General features: G+C 33.6%; 2 protein-coding genes and 1 long non-coding RNA gene across 4 annotated transcripts; all 3 read right to left on the reverse strand.

Annotated features, from left to right (window-relative positions):
* Nucleotides 1-3743: 3743 nt before the first annotated feature.
* Nucleotides 3744-8018, reverse strand: LOC102610833 (amino-acid permease BAT1). 2 transcript variants are annotated; one of them, XM_006468698.4, is made up of 8 exons: nucleotides 7599-8013; nucleotides 7221-7481; nucleotides 6187-6205; nucleotides 5862-6081; nucleotides 5595-5776; nucleotides 4890-5179; nucleotides 4665-4794; nucleotides 3744-4162 (listed from the first exon to the last, which is right to left on the reverse strand). In XM_006468698.4, the coding sequence occupies exons 1-8, from the start codon at nucleotides 7712-7714 to the stop codon at nucleotides 3815-3817; spliced, it is 1566 nt and encodes a 521-aa protein (XP_006468761.1). In that variant the 5' UTR covers nucleotides 7715-8013; the 3' UTR covers nucleotides 3744-3814. The 2 variants fall into 2 exon arrangements, with proteins under 2 accessions (XP_006468761.1, XP_006468762.1); XM_006468699.4 differs by lacking the exon at nucleotides 3744-4162 and adding an exon at nucleotides 4169-4313 and having other exon boundaries at nucleotides 7599-8018.
* A 3709-nt stretch (nucleotides 8019-11727) lies between these two features.
* LOC112497165 (uncharacterized) lies at nucleotides 11728-15046 on the reverse strand. The gene is made up of 3 exons (XR_003063758.2): nucleotides 14364-15046; nucleotides 13885-14139; nucleotides 11728-12135 (listed from the first exon to the last, which is right to left on the reverse strand). It is a non-coding gene; the product is annotated as an uncharacterized LOC112497165 (long non-coding RNA).
* Nucleotides 15047-15867: 821 nt separating this feature from the next.
* Nucleotides 15868-16293, reverse strand: LOC107175609 (hypothetical protein). The gene has a single exon (XM_015527210.1). The coding sequence runs from the start codon at nucleotides 16291-16293 to the stop codon at nucleotides 15868-15870; it is 426 nt and encodes a 141-aa protein (XP_015382696.1).
* Between the last annotated feature and the right edge of the window lie 463 nt (nucleotides 16294-16756).

Here is a 16756-nt window from a genome sequence, read left to right on the forward strand (position 1 = left end):
TTCTGTAAGTGCAATTTTGTGAAATTACACCTCAATATATCTGCCCGTTGATCATTTTTGCTAATAAAGCATGTCACTTATACATATTCGTTTTAGGCTCGTTTAGCAGCAGATGGAGCCTCAATACTTCAGTGGATAGAGCATAGAGGTCTGGATGGCACGCATCAAATATTTTTGAAGCTAAAAACCAGTTGAAAATCGACAGAAACGATAGCTACAAACTAAGAAAAATATGACATTAGAAAGTTTTAATTACCATACTGTACATTTAACTATACCGAGAAACTTGTAAATTTTTTACAACATTTGGTATGTAATAATTTCAATCTTCTAACATTTGATATCAACTAGTTGCAATCTAGCTTAATGCTAATCTGTTATAAAGTGTGCAGCAGCTTCTAAATCATTGATAGTCATGTAACATGAGACAGTAAGTGAAGCCAGATGGCAAGTAACATTTCTATCCCATATTCAGTACTGCATTTGCAAATGGCCAAGAGTAGAGGTTGCCAATGGGCCGACTGGCTCGTGCCATGGTACTAGTGCGACAGTGTCCGTACATCACAGCATGTGGGCTGAGAATTTTAAACACGTGTCCCTTAAAATCACGGTATGATTAGAGATAGGATAAATTACGGTACGTGAAAAGACTTGCGATAAACATGTTTAATTAGTGGATTAACACGCGGCCCGTGAATCATCAATAGCATGAGCCAAATAACTTAAAATTGAATCTTTTAATTTATTTTATTAGTGTAAGTTTTTTAAATTCATTTAATTCTTAATTTTAAAAAATTGAATTATTTTATGTTTGTAATTTATTAAATAAATAAATGATATTATGATTTTAATAAATAAAATTATAGATATTATGATTTAATAAATATATGCATTGATATTATCTTGAATATGATTTACAACTCTATGTAAATTTAAGTTAACAACTAAGTTAAATTTTAAGAAAAATTTATTGTTGTTGTTATTAAGTATTATCGTGAGGTTTAATTTAGTCGTGAACATTACATTTTTTTACTATTATTAGTTTTTTATTATTAAATATAAACTTGAGTTTAAACTTTTGATTTTCATTAAAGGCACATGGACAAAAAAAAAAAGAAAAAAGAAAAAAGAAAAAAGATGGGCTTCAAAAAGGCATGCCAGAACTTGCCTTGTGATCTAAAAAAAAGAGTTTGTCATGCTTTTTCTTTAGTCAGGGCACCCGGTGAACTGTGCCATACTAGCCCACGGGCCCTCATAGACTTTCTTTTAATAGTGCTGGTTTGACCCATTGGCACTGGCACGATCCATTCGCCATCTCTACTTAATAGGAATATTTCTTACCTTTGATGAGAAATCAACATTCCATCTATTTCTTAACCTACTTATTTTCACTCAATTTTTGAATTGCTAAATTCCTTTGCTAAAACATTTAGATGCATTTTCCCCTTGCACATGGATGTGTAGAATACTTTTTGTAAATAAAAATTTTCCAATTGTAGTCTTTAAATATAATAAATGAATTATGTTGATCTTGTATTGCATATGGGGAAAACTGAAGGCCACTTGTACGTACAAATTGTATTCATATTGAGATTATATTATATAAATATTAACTGAGTTATTAGGTAATCCGTTTATCTTCCGTGTCAAGTTAGGATCTCAATATTTTGACATGATTATTAAATAGATCGTGTTTGGGGTGACTAAAATTTGACACGATAACATGACCGGTGACCCATTTTGCCGCTAATCTACTTTGATTGAAACGGGCTTTGTATTGAATATGCTCTTCAAAATTCCAGCGTGACTGGTGTTTTTCTAACTGGGTTGAACTTTGAAGCTTTTGGCATTGCAGTAATATAGGGTATCTTGATTCATTTCCTATATAGTATTCATCTTGGGCAACTATAAATCAATGGTTTATTATCAATTATCAAAGTGAAATTACTTCATTAGCTTCTGAAGCAATCTGAAAAACCTTAATTGTTTGTGTCCTTGTATTACATGTTAGAAATGTTGAATTTTTTATTGCTTTTCTTGTATTTACTATAGTTGGATGCTTTTTTGCGGAGCTTGGCTGTGCAAAGCCTGATGCAAAAGTTCTGCATGGACTTCTTGTTCCCCAACTCAAAGGAAATGGTGCGCCTGGTCCTGGTCCCGCAATTTTTAACTTCGTACGACTTTGCAATCCACCGAACCGAACTGAACCGAAGTATTTCAGTTTGATTCGATTATGATATTCGAATCGGTTCCATTTCAGTAACAATTAGGGATGGCAAAAATTCCCATGGGGACGGGTACCCTCGGAGATTTGCCCCATTCGGGGAGGGTACGGGGATAATTTTATACCCAATTTTTTATTCGGGGAGGGGACGGGGATGAGGTGGAATCCCCATCCCCTACCCATTTCCCCATTTTAATTTTAATTTTTAAAATTACTAATAAATAAATAACAAAATTATAAATATTGGCAAGATATGAGTGGAATTTTGGGTGTGGCATGTATCTTTGATCCAAGGTATAAAAACAAGTTCATTGAATATTACTTTTATATGGTTTATGGTGGTGTTAAAGAGTTGTATGTTGGGAAAGTGGTCATCCTTTACCGGGAATTAGTGGAAGAGTATTAATTGAAGTTTTCACCAACTGTTTATTGCTTTGATTATACTGGTAGTAGTTCTTCTATTAGATCTACAGGGGATTCTTATAAGAAAGCAACCAAATGGATGACAGGTTTTGATGATTATGTAAACAATGGAGATTGTGCAGTTGTTGCAGATAAATTAGATTCATATTTGGATGAAAAAGTTATACCCCGGTGGAAGATTTTGATATTTTGAGTTGGTGGAAGACAAATGCTAATAGGTATCCTACATTAGCTCGAATTGCTAGAGATATTTTGGCAATTCCAATTACAACAGTTGCTTCTGAATTAGCTTTTAGCACCGGTGGTAGAGTTGTGAGCCCACACCGTAACAAACTTCATCCAAGCACATTGGAGGCCTTAATGTGCTGTTAAAGTTGGTTACGAGCTTACAATAGCAGTATGAGTTTATTTTATATCGTAATTATATTATACAATTATTAATATTTGCACTTATAAGTTACGTTACTTATATCATTTTCATTGTTTTAGGTTTGGAATCTGAGGCTATCTCTCAATTTGCCACATTTCTCGAGGAAGAACAGAAGGAGAAGGACGAGCAGGAGGTAAATAGTTTTATTAAAAATATTAATTAAGTATCTACATTTATTTCATTTATTTTATTGCCGATGTAAAAAATATTTTTTTTTTCTTTTTATTGTAGGATTATGAAGATTGAGACATTGACAAAGATAATTATTTTAATAATTTATATTTTGAATGTGACTTTGTAATGGATCAATATTAATGTAAGATATATTTTAAACTTTATTTTTATCTGAATTTTTTATTTTAATATGATTAATTTAAAATCAAAAAAAAAAAATGTATTAGACTATTAATTATTCGGGAACCGGGGACCCTCGGGGATCCCCTGTTATTATTCGGGAAGGAGATAAGAATTCTCTCAAGCAATTCTGACGGGGACGGGGAGGGGACGGGGACATACACAAAATATCGGTGATGGGTATGGGGAGATTGGTCCCCTCCCCTCTCCTCCCCATTGCCATCTAACAATTCGTTATTGTTGGATCTAAATTTAGCAATGATTCAACACATCAGAAAACATACAGAACTCAAAGAAATTGCAGGAAATGAATGAGAGAACAATAATATATATTGTTTTATTTCCCAAGAGTGAGGATCAATCTACAATACCTACATATAATTTTAGCTAGCAATGTTGGTTATAGGACCTTTAAACCAATGACGAGCACTGAAGATCCAAGCAGATACAGTAAGAATGAGCAAGCCACAAACTGCAACAGGAGTGTAGTTGAGTGTGTCACTAGTTATTGGGTAGGCCACAGGCAAGGAGAAGAGGACTGAGATTGTTGCCACCCAAAGGACCGCAATCCAACCAACCACGATCCCATAACGCCCCAAGTTGAAAGGTCCGGGGATGAAGGACTTGCGTGCCAAAGTCACCCTGAAGAAGATGGGTAGGGCATATGCAATGTACAGCCCTATAGTAGCAATAGATACCATGGCTTGAAATGCTACTGCACTTCCAAGATACTGTAAAGGGTTAAAAAGAAACTAGTGAGAGATTAGCAGTTGAAGGAAGAGGAGCAGCACGGCAGGCTTAGCCAAGACAAGCTGACCAAGTTCACGTCATATTAACAAATCAGAGCATTTTGTTATCACAGGACATAGTGATCTTTTGAAACTGTCATTGAGAAAAAACAAAACACATAATGACTCAGAACTAAAATCAAAATATTCTCTAGAATTTTTAATTTATGAGTGGAAAGAAGAAAGAAAATAAGATGTATTTGATGTTTGCATCAGATAGAAAATCAACCATTTTCTGACATGAAGTTAGATGGAGCTTATCTCAATTTTATATCAGCTATTTCTTTGCTATAACCGTAGAAGGGAAAACCTGCCACGCAATTTGACAGAAATTCTAAAGCATGGGAATGGAAGGGAGATATCAAATTTCAGAAGGTTATGATAAAAGGAAAAGAAAAAGGTGTGCATGTTGCGGAGAAAGAAAGCGAGAGAGACAGGAACATACTGTTAGTGCCATGCAAAATGATATAAATGCAGATAGCCAAACTGCATTTATGGGAATGTCCTGACTGTTCACTTCGTGCCAAAATGATGAGAATGGCATGGCTCCATCTCTTGAAAATGCATATGCCATCCTGATAACAAAATGGGGCGCAATATCAAAGATATGTAAGAAATTAAATCAATCCAAGTGCGTCTTCAATTTTAAAACAAGTCAAGGCAGAGGTACCTGGAGTTGCTTGTTACTGAACTCATACCACAGAAAAATATGGCAACAGCAACCACTCCTAAACAAACAATTCCCCCAACTCCACTGCCAAATCTATTCTTGAATGCCAGATAGAATATTTCCGCAATGGCATAACCACCAGCATCATTGTCTTCACTTAAAAGGTTTGGGATGCTGGTAACTGCAAAGGTGATACCGAGTATGTAACCCCATCCAAAAATAATAGATATTCCAATGGCACTTATTATTCCCTTTGGTCCATTCCTATCAGCATTCTTTGTTTCCTCCGTCTAGAAATAGAAGGTCAAAGGAAGGGTGATAATCAACTTTCAGTTGTGTGATTAACTAGCAGAAAGGAAGAGAGCTAACATTCTAAGGAATTGGTGGAACAGAAAGAAAGAGAAGACAACCAGAGTTTTTGAAGTCTTCAGTTGATTCTATTTATAATGCAAGTATAATGTATGATTATCTTTGAGTTGCTCATGGTGTGGTCTAGGGTATGTTTTGGAAGGAGACTGCTCAAAACAGAAAGTGTATTACTGCTAAATGTCAAAAGCAAAGTTTTAATGTCTCATATTTTCATGACTTTGCTCTTTAAAAATGTCTTACATTGAATAAATATTGGAAGTTTCTCAAAGTCAATATCAAGATGTATCAGAGAGAAAGAAGGTTGGATAGATGCAATAAAAGAGCAATACAACTTACCATATGAGCAGATGCATCATAGCCAGTAAGTGTATACTGGCTCATTAGAAGACCGAGAACAAATATATAAACTTTACTGTTGATTCCATCACCATTATCAGAGTTGAAGTGAGTGAAAACAAACTTTGCACTGGCCCTTTCCGTTGAAACAGAGGGAATGAGGATCATAAGAACCATAACACCTAAAATTGCAAAGAACCATCACAACCCAAAAAGCAGGGTTGCCTTAACAAAAAACATGAAGATTCAGCTGGAGATTGTCCATACCTACAAGATTCCATGCAGCTGCCAGCTGTCCAAAGAAAGACAATATGGAGATAGGAAGGCTGTTTATTATTGCGTGAAGGAGCAGAATTCCCCCATGGAAAGCTATAACTACATATTTAGATGCCTCATATCCACCACCATTTTTTCCACCTGTGCTAAGGAGAATGATCACCTGAATCATCTGTGCCAACGAGAAATCAACACTGGTTGTAACAGCCCACTGCAATTAAAAGGTTCCGAAATGGTTAGAGCTCATAGCCTATCCTATGACATTAAATCAAGTTTCACCTTACGGCAAATCAAAAGAATATCGGGTTTTCAGTACCTGACCAACAATGTTAAACCTGCAAAAGATTAAAAGTATACAGATTAGAAGTGATAATTGGAGAAAGCCTAACTTGGATATATCTCTTGTACTGAACCAGCCTGATAAGCAATATATTCAAAATTTTTGGGATGAAGAGAAACAAAGGAATGATGCTGGATATTCTACTAAGTCTTGGACTTCGTTTTGACTCAAAAAATTACAAGCCAGTTAAAAAAACTAATAGTGCTTTATCTAATTTCTACAGAAGAGCTTTGAGTAAAGGAGCGGTAAAAGCATCAAGGGCTAAACAGAGAGTTAGGATGGAAGGTTGCCTATGCGTGTTCTGATCAATCCTGCAACAAATGCATAGTTTTGAGTTGTTTAACTATGTTTCATTTCCAGGAACTCTCATTACATTAGCTTATAACAGGAAATTACATCCATCATGAGGATTCAGGAACAACATAGAAAATTTAGTGATACCTAAGTCATGCTGCCCCCTAAAGCAAAACATAAAATGAAAAGAAAAAGAATAAAATAAGCAATGCTTGGATTGCTGACTCTTACTGCAGTGGCCAGGCTACATAAGCTCTATGGTAACGGAGGTCAGCATGGACAATCTAAACTAAAGTGAGCAACCTGAAAAACCAAATTACGGAAATAAAGGAAACAGAAGCAATCTACTTATGCCTAAAATGGATTTTTTTGCACCAATAGGATGATTAAGCAAATCACATGAAAATATAATGCAAACAGAACAAGCTTTCTCAGTAACAAATATTTCAAACATCCAGATTCAAGAACATAATGGTTCTCATTTGAGGGACCACTGCAGCTTTATGAGATTTTTTGGATTCAACATATCAAATAAATAGTCAATTAACCCCCTTATCTATAGGCGTTAAACATCCAAGTACTCACAAAACTTCAAAATCCAAGCATAAGCACTCAAATTCCCAAGAAGTCAGAATCATATCAAACACTCACGCAATAGTCTGTGAAATGAAACGTCGACGGATAGAATTATACATCAGAATTGGAAATGAAATTACCAGCCAGTCATCCAAGAGGCAAAGGGAGCCCATTTAGGGCCAGCAAGCTTTGCACTCCAATAGTAGAGACCACCAGAAGTTGGGTAAGAAGAACAAATCTCAGCCATTGACGACCCAACAAACAGAGTGAAAGCACCAGCAATAAGCCAACCATAGACCAGTGAAATTGGTCCACCAAAATTCAACCCTGTATTGTACAGGGTTGTGATGCCAGTAAGCACTGATATAATCGAAAACGAAAACGCAAAATTCGACAACATCCTGCAACATCAAACCAAAACAACATCCAGAAACACAACCTCAACAAAACTGCACCCACCCAGTTCATGTTTAAGACCAAAAACTCAAAACAAGTGAAGGGTTGTTGAGAAACTTTACGAGAGATCACGTTTAAGCTCTTGCTTGTAGCCAAGCTCATTAAGACGAACATGGCCTGAATCAACAGAAACGCTGCCGTTTGATGTAATATGAGATGGAACACTCAACTTTTCCATTTACGGTCACAGAAAAAGAGATTCAAGAATCAAAAGAGAGACAGAGAGATAGAGACTGGCTATGAAATTTTTTTTTTTTTTTTTTGGGCTCTTTTAACAAAAAAAAAAACCAATCTCCTGATCCCTCCACTCCCGTCTTTCTCGGAAACTCTATATTATATATATTTCTCTGCAAAAATTGTTCTCATGCACCTGTATGTGTGTATGATACAAAGAAGACTTTTAAGCACACTTTGATATGTGGAAACTGAGCCGCCCAGTAAACTGGCACTTTGACATATGAAGATGGCAGCAATCAGAGACGTGTCTTGATGTTCCCACCAAAATTTAATATTCTGTTACTATTCGTTTCTCGGCTGGCATCTGATTTTACTGATTTTATTTTACATTTATGGCAAATAATTATACACTTGAATCTATTACCCAACCAAAGCTCGAAAATTTGTGTGTTAAAATTTAGAATGCTTTTACTTGTAAGAAGTAAATATATTGGTATTTTGATTACAATGGTAAAGTAAATAATTTATTTTAATTTTTATTTATCATTTTGAGTTCGTTCTATTTTAATTTTAGTTTAAACGTACCATTAGGATATATGTACTCAAGATTAAAGATGGCTAAGGCACAGCACGAGCATGCATGTGGGCTAGGCTAAGCCTAGAATTTTTGGCACGCGAACTTTAAAAGTACAATTCGACGAGTCAAAGCACAATATGCGAAAAAGACACGTAATAAGCACGCTTTATTGGTATGTTAGCACGCGGCACATGAGTTATTAATAACACGTGGACCCAAGTATATAAAAATAAAATTTTTTAATGAAAAATAAATATAAAATATTATGATTTTATAAATATCTTGAAATTAAATTATTTAATATATTTTTTTAGCATAGACTTTTAAAAATTAATTTAAGTCTTAGTTTAAATAAATATTCTAATTGTTTTATTTTTATAATTAATTAAATAAATAAATAAATATCATGATTTTAATTAATAAAATTATAAATATCATGATTTTATAAATGATAAATAAAATTTTTTTATGACATTAATATCATTTATGAAATCATAACTTAGTTAATGGAGATTTGTTTCATTTGTTTCATATTTATACACAAAAAAATAAAATTATGAACGAAATATTTTTATGATAAATTAAAGTGAAATTAAATATATAGTTGTGAAATTATGATAAACTGATAATAAAATGTTAATTTCTCTCTTAATAAAAATTATTATTAGTGTTGTTGTTGTTGTTAAGCTGATGAGTTTAAAAAAGCATGTTAGGCACGTGAGTTTGGATAAAGCATGTTAAATATGTAAGCTTTTTTTAAGCACGATGGACATATGGGCTTGAGGGAAAAAAGTTAATGAGCTTTTTTTAAGCACAACCTGAGCACGCCACGAGCCAGACCCTTATAAAAAAATTTGGACCTACCAAGCCCGTGGGCCCTAATGGGCCGTAGTTTGACAGGTCGTGTCTTGACCACCTTTACTTAAGATTAGAGAATTTAAATAAGGAATGAGAATGATTGGTAATGTTTACTTGTTAAAGTAAGAAAAAATAAGAATGGAATATGTGGAACCCACATATTTTTTTATTAAAGAATGAGAACTTATTCCATTCCCATACGGTTTCCTTGAACTCGTGATTTTATTCCATAGAATTTTCATAAAATCCAAATTGCCTTAAAAAAATTCTTGTAATAATAATAATAAAAAATTATGACAATAATCACTAAGGTTATTCTAGTAACTTATAATAGTCAATTTCTACATTAAGATAAAGTAAACATATCAATAATAATAAAACTCATTCTGATTTTAATTTCTATAAACAAAGTTAATAATTTATTATGATTTTTATTCTAATTTTATTCCATTCCCAATTATGGACTAATAAATGAACAATTAAAGTTTTGACACAAAAAAATATTCCTTAGCTTGTAATCCAGATACTCTCACTCGTGTCCTCAACCTAAATTGAGGGGTCACTTGAATTTCATAGGACTCATTTTTTAAAATGATGATAAATTGTTTTCACATTAAGAGTAGATTTCTAGCACAACGTTTGACAGACCTATGAGTTGGAGGTTAAAAACTTGATCGTGGGTAACAATAAGCCGCATAGGCCATAGTTATACATACTTGCTGTTAGGATGCCATATGTGATGTGTGGTCGAAGGAGTGAACAGTGACAGAATCTTTCGCGAAATCCGATGATTTGATAAATAAAGAAATATCTTTGCAGTGGGGTTTTCCTATGCCCATGCTAAACAACTTGTATTTTAGTTTTTAATTTCACGACTTGGTCCGCAATGCAATCGCCATGTACGAGCTTGTTGGTTGGCTAGAAAGGACATCTTCAATAATAATAAAAAAAAATTTACAGTTTTTCTGTGTGTGTGTATATACATATGGGTTCGCCTAAATTAGGTTGAATGTAACTTACGGCTTGGCTGTAAGATTTTGTTCAGTCCCATGTACTCTATGTTATTTATAATTCTTCATAAATATTGTAAAATATTTTGGATTGTAAATTTTCGTGTAACTCCTTACACTCAATTTTATTTTATTGAAGCCCTAGAATACGAATTTGCCCCCCTATAATTTTAAATTCCCAAAATAATCTCCATTTAATTAAAAAACATAATAATTATTAAATGAATTATAATTATAATTATTATTTTATTATAATCATAAATATAATTATATTTTTTAAATAGATGATTATATTTTTTTAACAATATAAAGAGAAGATTGATGGAGAACTTTAAACAATTTGACGTATTCACATATTTATATGTATATGCGAGTTAAACATTTATTTATTTATTGTATTCTTTTTGTGAATTGCAAATCATAAGGAAACAATTTTGAGGGAGCAATTAGAGTCACAAGTCCCTAGTATTTCTTTTATGTAATAGAATTTATGGAGCCAATTAACGGTTGCAAAAAAAGCCCCATGATGCTAAGAGTTTCAATGGGTGTATTTATAGTAACTCTCCCAATGACTTACTTTTTAATTGATATGCAACAGTATCAATATTTTTGTGAATGAAGCTCACACCAATTTCCATTGCCACTTTTGGTGTTGTCTAAACATTTTGGCATGGCACCATTAATAGAACATCAAAGCAAAAAAAGTTCGAAAAGTTTTGTGATCAAGAGAAAATTAATTGCAATTAATGGAAGTCATTGGAGAAAGTGGTGCACTATTGAAGAACTTTAAACAAATTAATCGCATAATGTGAGTATGTCAAATCATCAATTTTTAAATAGATGATTATATTTTTTAAAAATATAATCATCTATTTAAAACACTATAATTATATTTATGATTATAATAAAATAATAATTATAATTTATTTAATAATTATTATATTTTTTAATTAAGTAGAGGTTATTTTAAAAATTTATAATTATAGGGGGCGAATTCATACTTTAAGGTTTCAATAAAATAAAATTAAATGTAAGAAGTTAAACGTAATTTTATAATTTAAAAACTTTTATAATATTTATAAATAAATTATAAATAACATAAAGTATAAGGGGTTAAATAAAATTTTAGGACCAAACCGTAAGTTATGTTAAACGTAACTTAGGCGGACCACGTGTGTATATATATATATATATATCACAATTATTTTTTGAAGTACGTGTCAATTATGAGGAGTGGACTGGATCCTGAAAATAAGGAAATGAAATCAAAGATGTAAGAAAATGGGCCCCTGACAAAATAAAATGTTGAGGTTGAAACTTGAAAGATCTCCCTTGTTTGGTAGCTCCTCCATTGATGACAGTCAAAACGCTCGTACCTGTTGGTTCGCGTTTGCGGATACATTTTTGACACGTTTTCTAAATACTTAAATGCTTGTGGCTGGAAATTTATTAAACGACATATGGATGTCAGTATTTGTTACTCCAAAATCTCTGCTTAAATGACACGTGCAAATATTATTACTCGAGCTAGAAAATCATATTTGATGGATGGATATGGCTAAGTACTTTTTCGTATCTATACGAAAAAAAATTATAATATATTTATTATTATTTATTACTCTATGCATGTAGTTAAAATTGATGTTCTATTTTAAACCAACTGCAAGATAACTATGCCTGAATGATTAAGATACGATGCAAATATTATTGCTAATCGAAATTTGAAAACTAAGAGGTTTGAAAGCTAGAAATCTACTCAGCTCACGTGATGGAAAAGGGGTTCGACTGCTAAATAAAGAAAAAAAAAAAAGAAAAAAAAAGAGTTTGAAATTCGAAAACCTAAAGTCGCTATCAGGGGCAAAAGGAGATATGAGTTATAAAGTCAGGTGAAAAATGGACTGCCCGTCGGAGAAGGGATTTCCACCAATCGAGGAACTGTTGCGTTTGTTTCGTAGCCAAACCCCAAAGAACGAGTTACTGTGAAGGAAACCGAAACGTATAAGAGAGAGAGCAAAATATCTGGCGGGCATTCGCCGGCCAGATTGGTTTTATTCAACAACAAAGAAATTGGAAATAAAGTTTCACCACCCGGTTATGCGAATGAGAATCTTACACGGTATTTAAACGACAACAGCTTCTTTTGTCTTTTCCTAAATTTTAATTTCTATGGCTAATTGCCTAATCATCTTTAATGAATAGAAACAGAGCACATTTTTTCAATTAAACCTGTGTCATGAGACTCGTGATTCGTGAACTAATTTTTTTTTTATTCATATTAGCGTCACTTATATAAGAAAATTACGACAGCTCCCAACTCATTTTTCTTTTTCTTTTTTTGGGTTGAAAAACCTGAACTTTTTGAAACTTTTTGGTTATTGACATCTGATATTGTGATATACTATGTATAATAATCTTAACATGCCGTTAACAAAATCTTGAAGTCGTGACAAAACAGTAAAGATTTTCAATTGAGGGTCAATGCATCAAACCAAACAAGTAGTGGCAGAACTATGACTTTGGTTTTACGGGATCCATAATAGAGAAATTACACATTTGAATAGGTTGTCACATAAAATCGGTAAAGTTAAAGAGGCCAAAGAAAGGGGCTATAATGCATAAACCATAGACTTTGTTACGCTACAGCAAAAATGTGAATAAAACGAGGGTGCTTTACATCAAATTTATATTAAAAGTAATAAAAGTTTTCAATTCAATTAAGGCCGGTGGTATTACCACCTCTCAAATTGTGTAAACCCACCCCATTTTAAAAAAATTAATTATAAAATTTATATTATTTTCACAATTTCAAATTAAGCATAAATTTAAGTAATTAACCATTTAAATCCTCATTATTATGATTATTAAGCTTCAATTACACTAACAAAAAAACTAACCAAATGTACTTGTGACATGATATCTCATGAAATTTATTGTTTATGACAATGATCTAATTAATCAATTGTTTAAACTTTTTATTTATTTTAAAATTTAAAAAATAATGTGAATTTCTTATAAATAATTTTTTTAAAATGGAGTGGCTTTATGCCAATTGTGGGTCGGAAATATCCCGATCCCTTAATTAATATTAAATCAGGGGTCAGAGGCTGGCCCGGCCCAGAAAAGGCCACGCGAGAGAAAGACTGATTGGCTACTTGGCCAACAATGATAAAGAATTCATCCCTTTGTTATTTTGTATCTTGAGAAGCAATTGATTCTTAACTTTTACTACCAAAGTATTGAAGCCCTTCGGTTATAGATGTATTTAAATTTCAGTGACATTGAAATTGAACTTTTTGGGCTTAGATTCAGTTCCACCTGCTCCTTATAATATAACAAGAATTTTTTTTTTTAATTATAGATGTGATTCAGTACGTGAGACATGTGTATCTAATTAATTAAGCTACTCAATCATCACAAAAGAAGTTCCAACACTTTCCTACACACACACACACACACACACACACACACACACACACACACACACATATATATATATATATATATATATAGGATTTCATACACCCACACACAATAATCTATCTATTGGTGAGGTCCGCTACTGTTGTTGTGTGTGTACTAAATTACGTTAAACGTAACTTAGCACTGACCATATATATATATAAGGAAGAAAGAAAAAAAGAGGAGTGTACCAGGCAGCCAATGAACTTAACAACGTAACTTAGCACTGGCCATATAAGGAAGAAAAAAAAAAAAAGAGGAGCCTACCAGGCAGCCAATGAACCAAGAAGCAGCAGGCCCCTATTGGGTGCCGCACTTCTTGGCACTCCAAAAGTGGAGCCCACCAGAAGTAGGATAGGCGGAGCAAATCTCAGCCATTGATAGACCCACGATTAAAGTGAGCAGGCCCACTTTAAGCCATCATTTGTCATGGGCCAGCCGTATGTCAGCCCAGCATTCATTGTGGTCAGCCCAGTTAGTATTGATATGATTGAGAACGTCATCGAGAAGTTGGCTGTTGCCCTGCTCACCACCACCAAACCAAACGTACATATCAAATTGTTTAATTTAACTTAATTTTGAGTCTCCTCTTCCATACAGCTATTACATAAAAGCAAAAAAGTAGCGTATAATTCAAGCAGAGATCTTTGGGGAAAAATAGAAAAAGAAAAAGAAATAAATGCAATTTCAAGAGAAATGATACAAAGAAGATGAAGGAAATTAAATTAAAGAAAAGTGAAGCATACGCGCGAGAGGCTGCGACTAAGTTCCTGCTTGTAACCAAGTTGAATCAAGCGAGCATCATCGTAAGAAAGTGCAGCATCGTCTCCATTTCTGAGAGGAATGTAATGGCCGCCTGCGGCACTGACAGCTTCCTCCAAAACTCTGATCCCATTCCCAGATTCCATATTTCTCTGCAAAATTAATAATCTCTCTTTTTTGCTCTCTATGCAGCACCACTATAAAGTGGCCGGTGTCTTCTATATAAAGTGAAGTCTTTAAAACCAAAAAAAAAAAATGGTTTAATTGATTAACACCCTCTTGTCGAGTTGCATGCTGCTGGATGATTCATGCGCATGGGGCCAAATAAATAAGAGAGCACCATCAAATTAAATTTGTGATTTATGACACGACGCGTGCTTCTTAATTAATTTATATCTTAAACGTACCAGATTTGGAGGCGGTAATTTAATCTTGTTTCAGCAAGAGGACAAAATTCCAACCACCATCTTCATTATAGGTTATATTAAATATCATTCTCAACCCATGTTTAATTCATTTTTCTTAAATTGTGATGATTTCCAGTTGGTGACGGTATCTAACGTCAAAGGAGATGGCGAGATACTTCTCTTCAAATTGGAATGAAATGAGCTGCTTTCGTGAAAAAGTTACTTGCGCATAATGAGCCAGCCATTCAGGGCCAAGGTCTCAATGAATTTCTTTCTACTCAAGGACACCTCTTGGGAAATATAAGGCTGAGCCAGCCATAATTGACCTTATGATTATGATATAGGTGTTATATATTCGGTTGTGATCAACTTTACTTGAGCTCAACGCAACGCCAACCACTCTTGAGGTGCCACATGTAAGAATAGAAATTAATTTTGTTAACTAAATTGAGATATAAGTATATGGATTTTTTTTTAGTAGTTCGGAATATATAGTAGGGATATAAAAATGGGATTCACAATCTCAAGTGGCATCCCATAAATGATTTGATTTGCGGTTAAGATCTCAAAAGCTTCTAGATAACCTATTTTAATGACGTCCACTTCAATATATTTTAGATGATTCGGCCGGCAAAGATTAATTTACAAAAATGTGAAGTATTTACCTATTAGTCCCAACAAGTCATTCTCTAGTAGAGATGACTACGTTTCTTAAAATATATACTCAATATCTCAGTAACGTTGTAAAATATCGAATCTGTATTTGTAATCAAGAATAATTACAGCCAGACTTCCAACAAAGTATATATGTATGTGCAAGCGAATGAAATCGGGAGAAAAAAGTTATAGTAAAACAATTGATTAAAAGAATAGGAAAAACTTTGTCCCATTCTAGTTGAATTTATTGAATTCCATAAATAAAATACAAATATAATTTTTTTTAATACAATTATGCACATCTTAATTTCCAAGATTAAATGAAATGTGCTAAAAAAAATTAACAATAATTGTGAAATTCTTCAATAGTACAATTGTACAAATAACAAAGGACATCTCACACACAAAAAAGTGATTTTACAAGTTACAACTGGATCTCATTGCTTAATCGCCTAGAAGCAACTAAGTGCTTATAGATCTCCTCGACCAACCTGGTGTCAACTTGGTCACCGGTAGAGGCCCAAACAAGATGTCGAGGTTTAGCAGGCTTTTTGCCTCCGAGAAAGCCTCCGTTAGCCATCTTGTTGGCTAAACAAATCATCATGCCAGCATAAGCATCATTAAGCTTTGCCAAAAGTTTGATGGGCGAGACAATTTTCCAATGCAGCTTTGGGATTCTTCTGATTCTCCAAAGCCGCCGCCGCCGAGGAGCATCGGGAGACCCACCACCGAGCCATAAAACCGGTAGCTTCTTTCTGCTATGAGTTGCTCCGCTGATCCTCTGGTATTTTCTTCTCCTCCAGTGTCTCCTGAAGCTCTCAAAATATTCGCCTGCAGGAAGAATTGCCATTTTTTTTTTGTGTGTGTGTGTATAAATGCTATTGCTTTGCTGTGTGTATGTTTTTTTTTTTTGTGTTTAAAAGGATGACTTATATAGAGGGAGGAATGGTACTGAATTGCTTTAATGGGTGTTCGTGTTTCTTCGTGTCAACAACTTAACAACATTTGCAAATATAATATAATACAATTAAGCAACATTTGTATCACATTGGTCAAAAATAGCACGTTTGACGAAACGAGTTGAATAAATAAATAAGAAAATCAACTAGTAAGAACTTTCTTGGACGGCTAGAATATCTCATCATCACCTCACCGGTCAAACTAGATTCCACGGTTAGCGTATCCATAATTTAATAACTTAAGAATATTGTTGATTGCTCTGCTTTCGCCCGGGTCGAAACAACAGTAATTAAGAACTGTTCGGAAAGAAGATTTGAAGCATATACATATTTATGGATTTAATTAATAATTTA

Source organism: Citrus sinensis, chromosome 2 (assembly GCF_022201045.2).
Source record: "Citrus sinensis cultivar Valencia sweet orange chromosome 2, DVS_A1.0, whole genome shotgun sequence".
NCBI classification, from domain to species: domain Eukaryota; kingdom Viridiplantae; phylum Streptophyta; class Magnoliopsida; order Sapindales; family Rutaceae; genus Citrus; species Citrus sinensis.

Bases quoted from the DNA above. Each gene is read 5' to 3' on its own strand.
- LOC102610833 (XM_006468698.4), bottom strand. From the start codon at position 7,714: ATGGAAAAGTTGAGTGTTCCATCTCATATTACATCAAACGGCAGCGTT. The intron at 7,482-7,598 runs GTAAAGTTTCTC...TTGATGTTGCAG, and splicing joins GAGCTTAAACGTGATCTCTC to GATGTTGTCGAATTTTGCGT. The intron at 5,777-5,861 runs GTATGGACAATC...TTGCAATTTTAG, and splicing joins AGCTGCATGGAATCTTGTAG to GTGTTATGGTTCTTATGATC.
- LOC107175609 (XM_015527210.1), bottom strand. From the start codon at position 16,293: ATGGCAATTCTTCCTGCAGGCGAATATTTTGAGAGCTTCAGGAGACAC.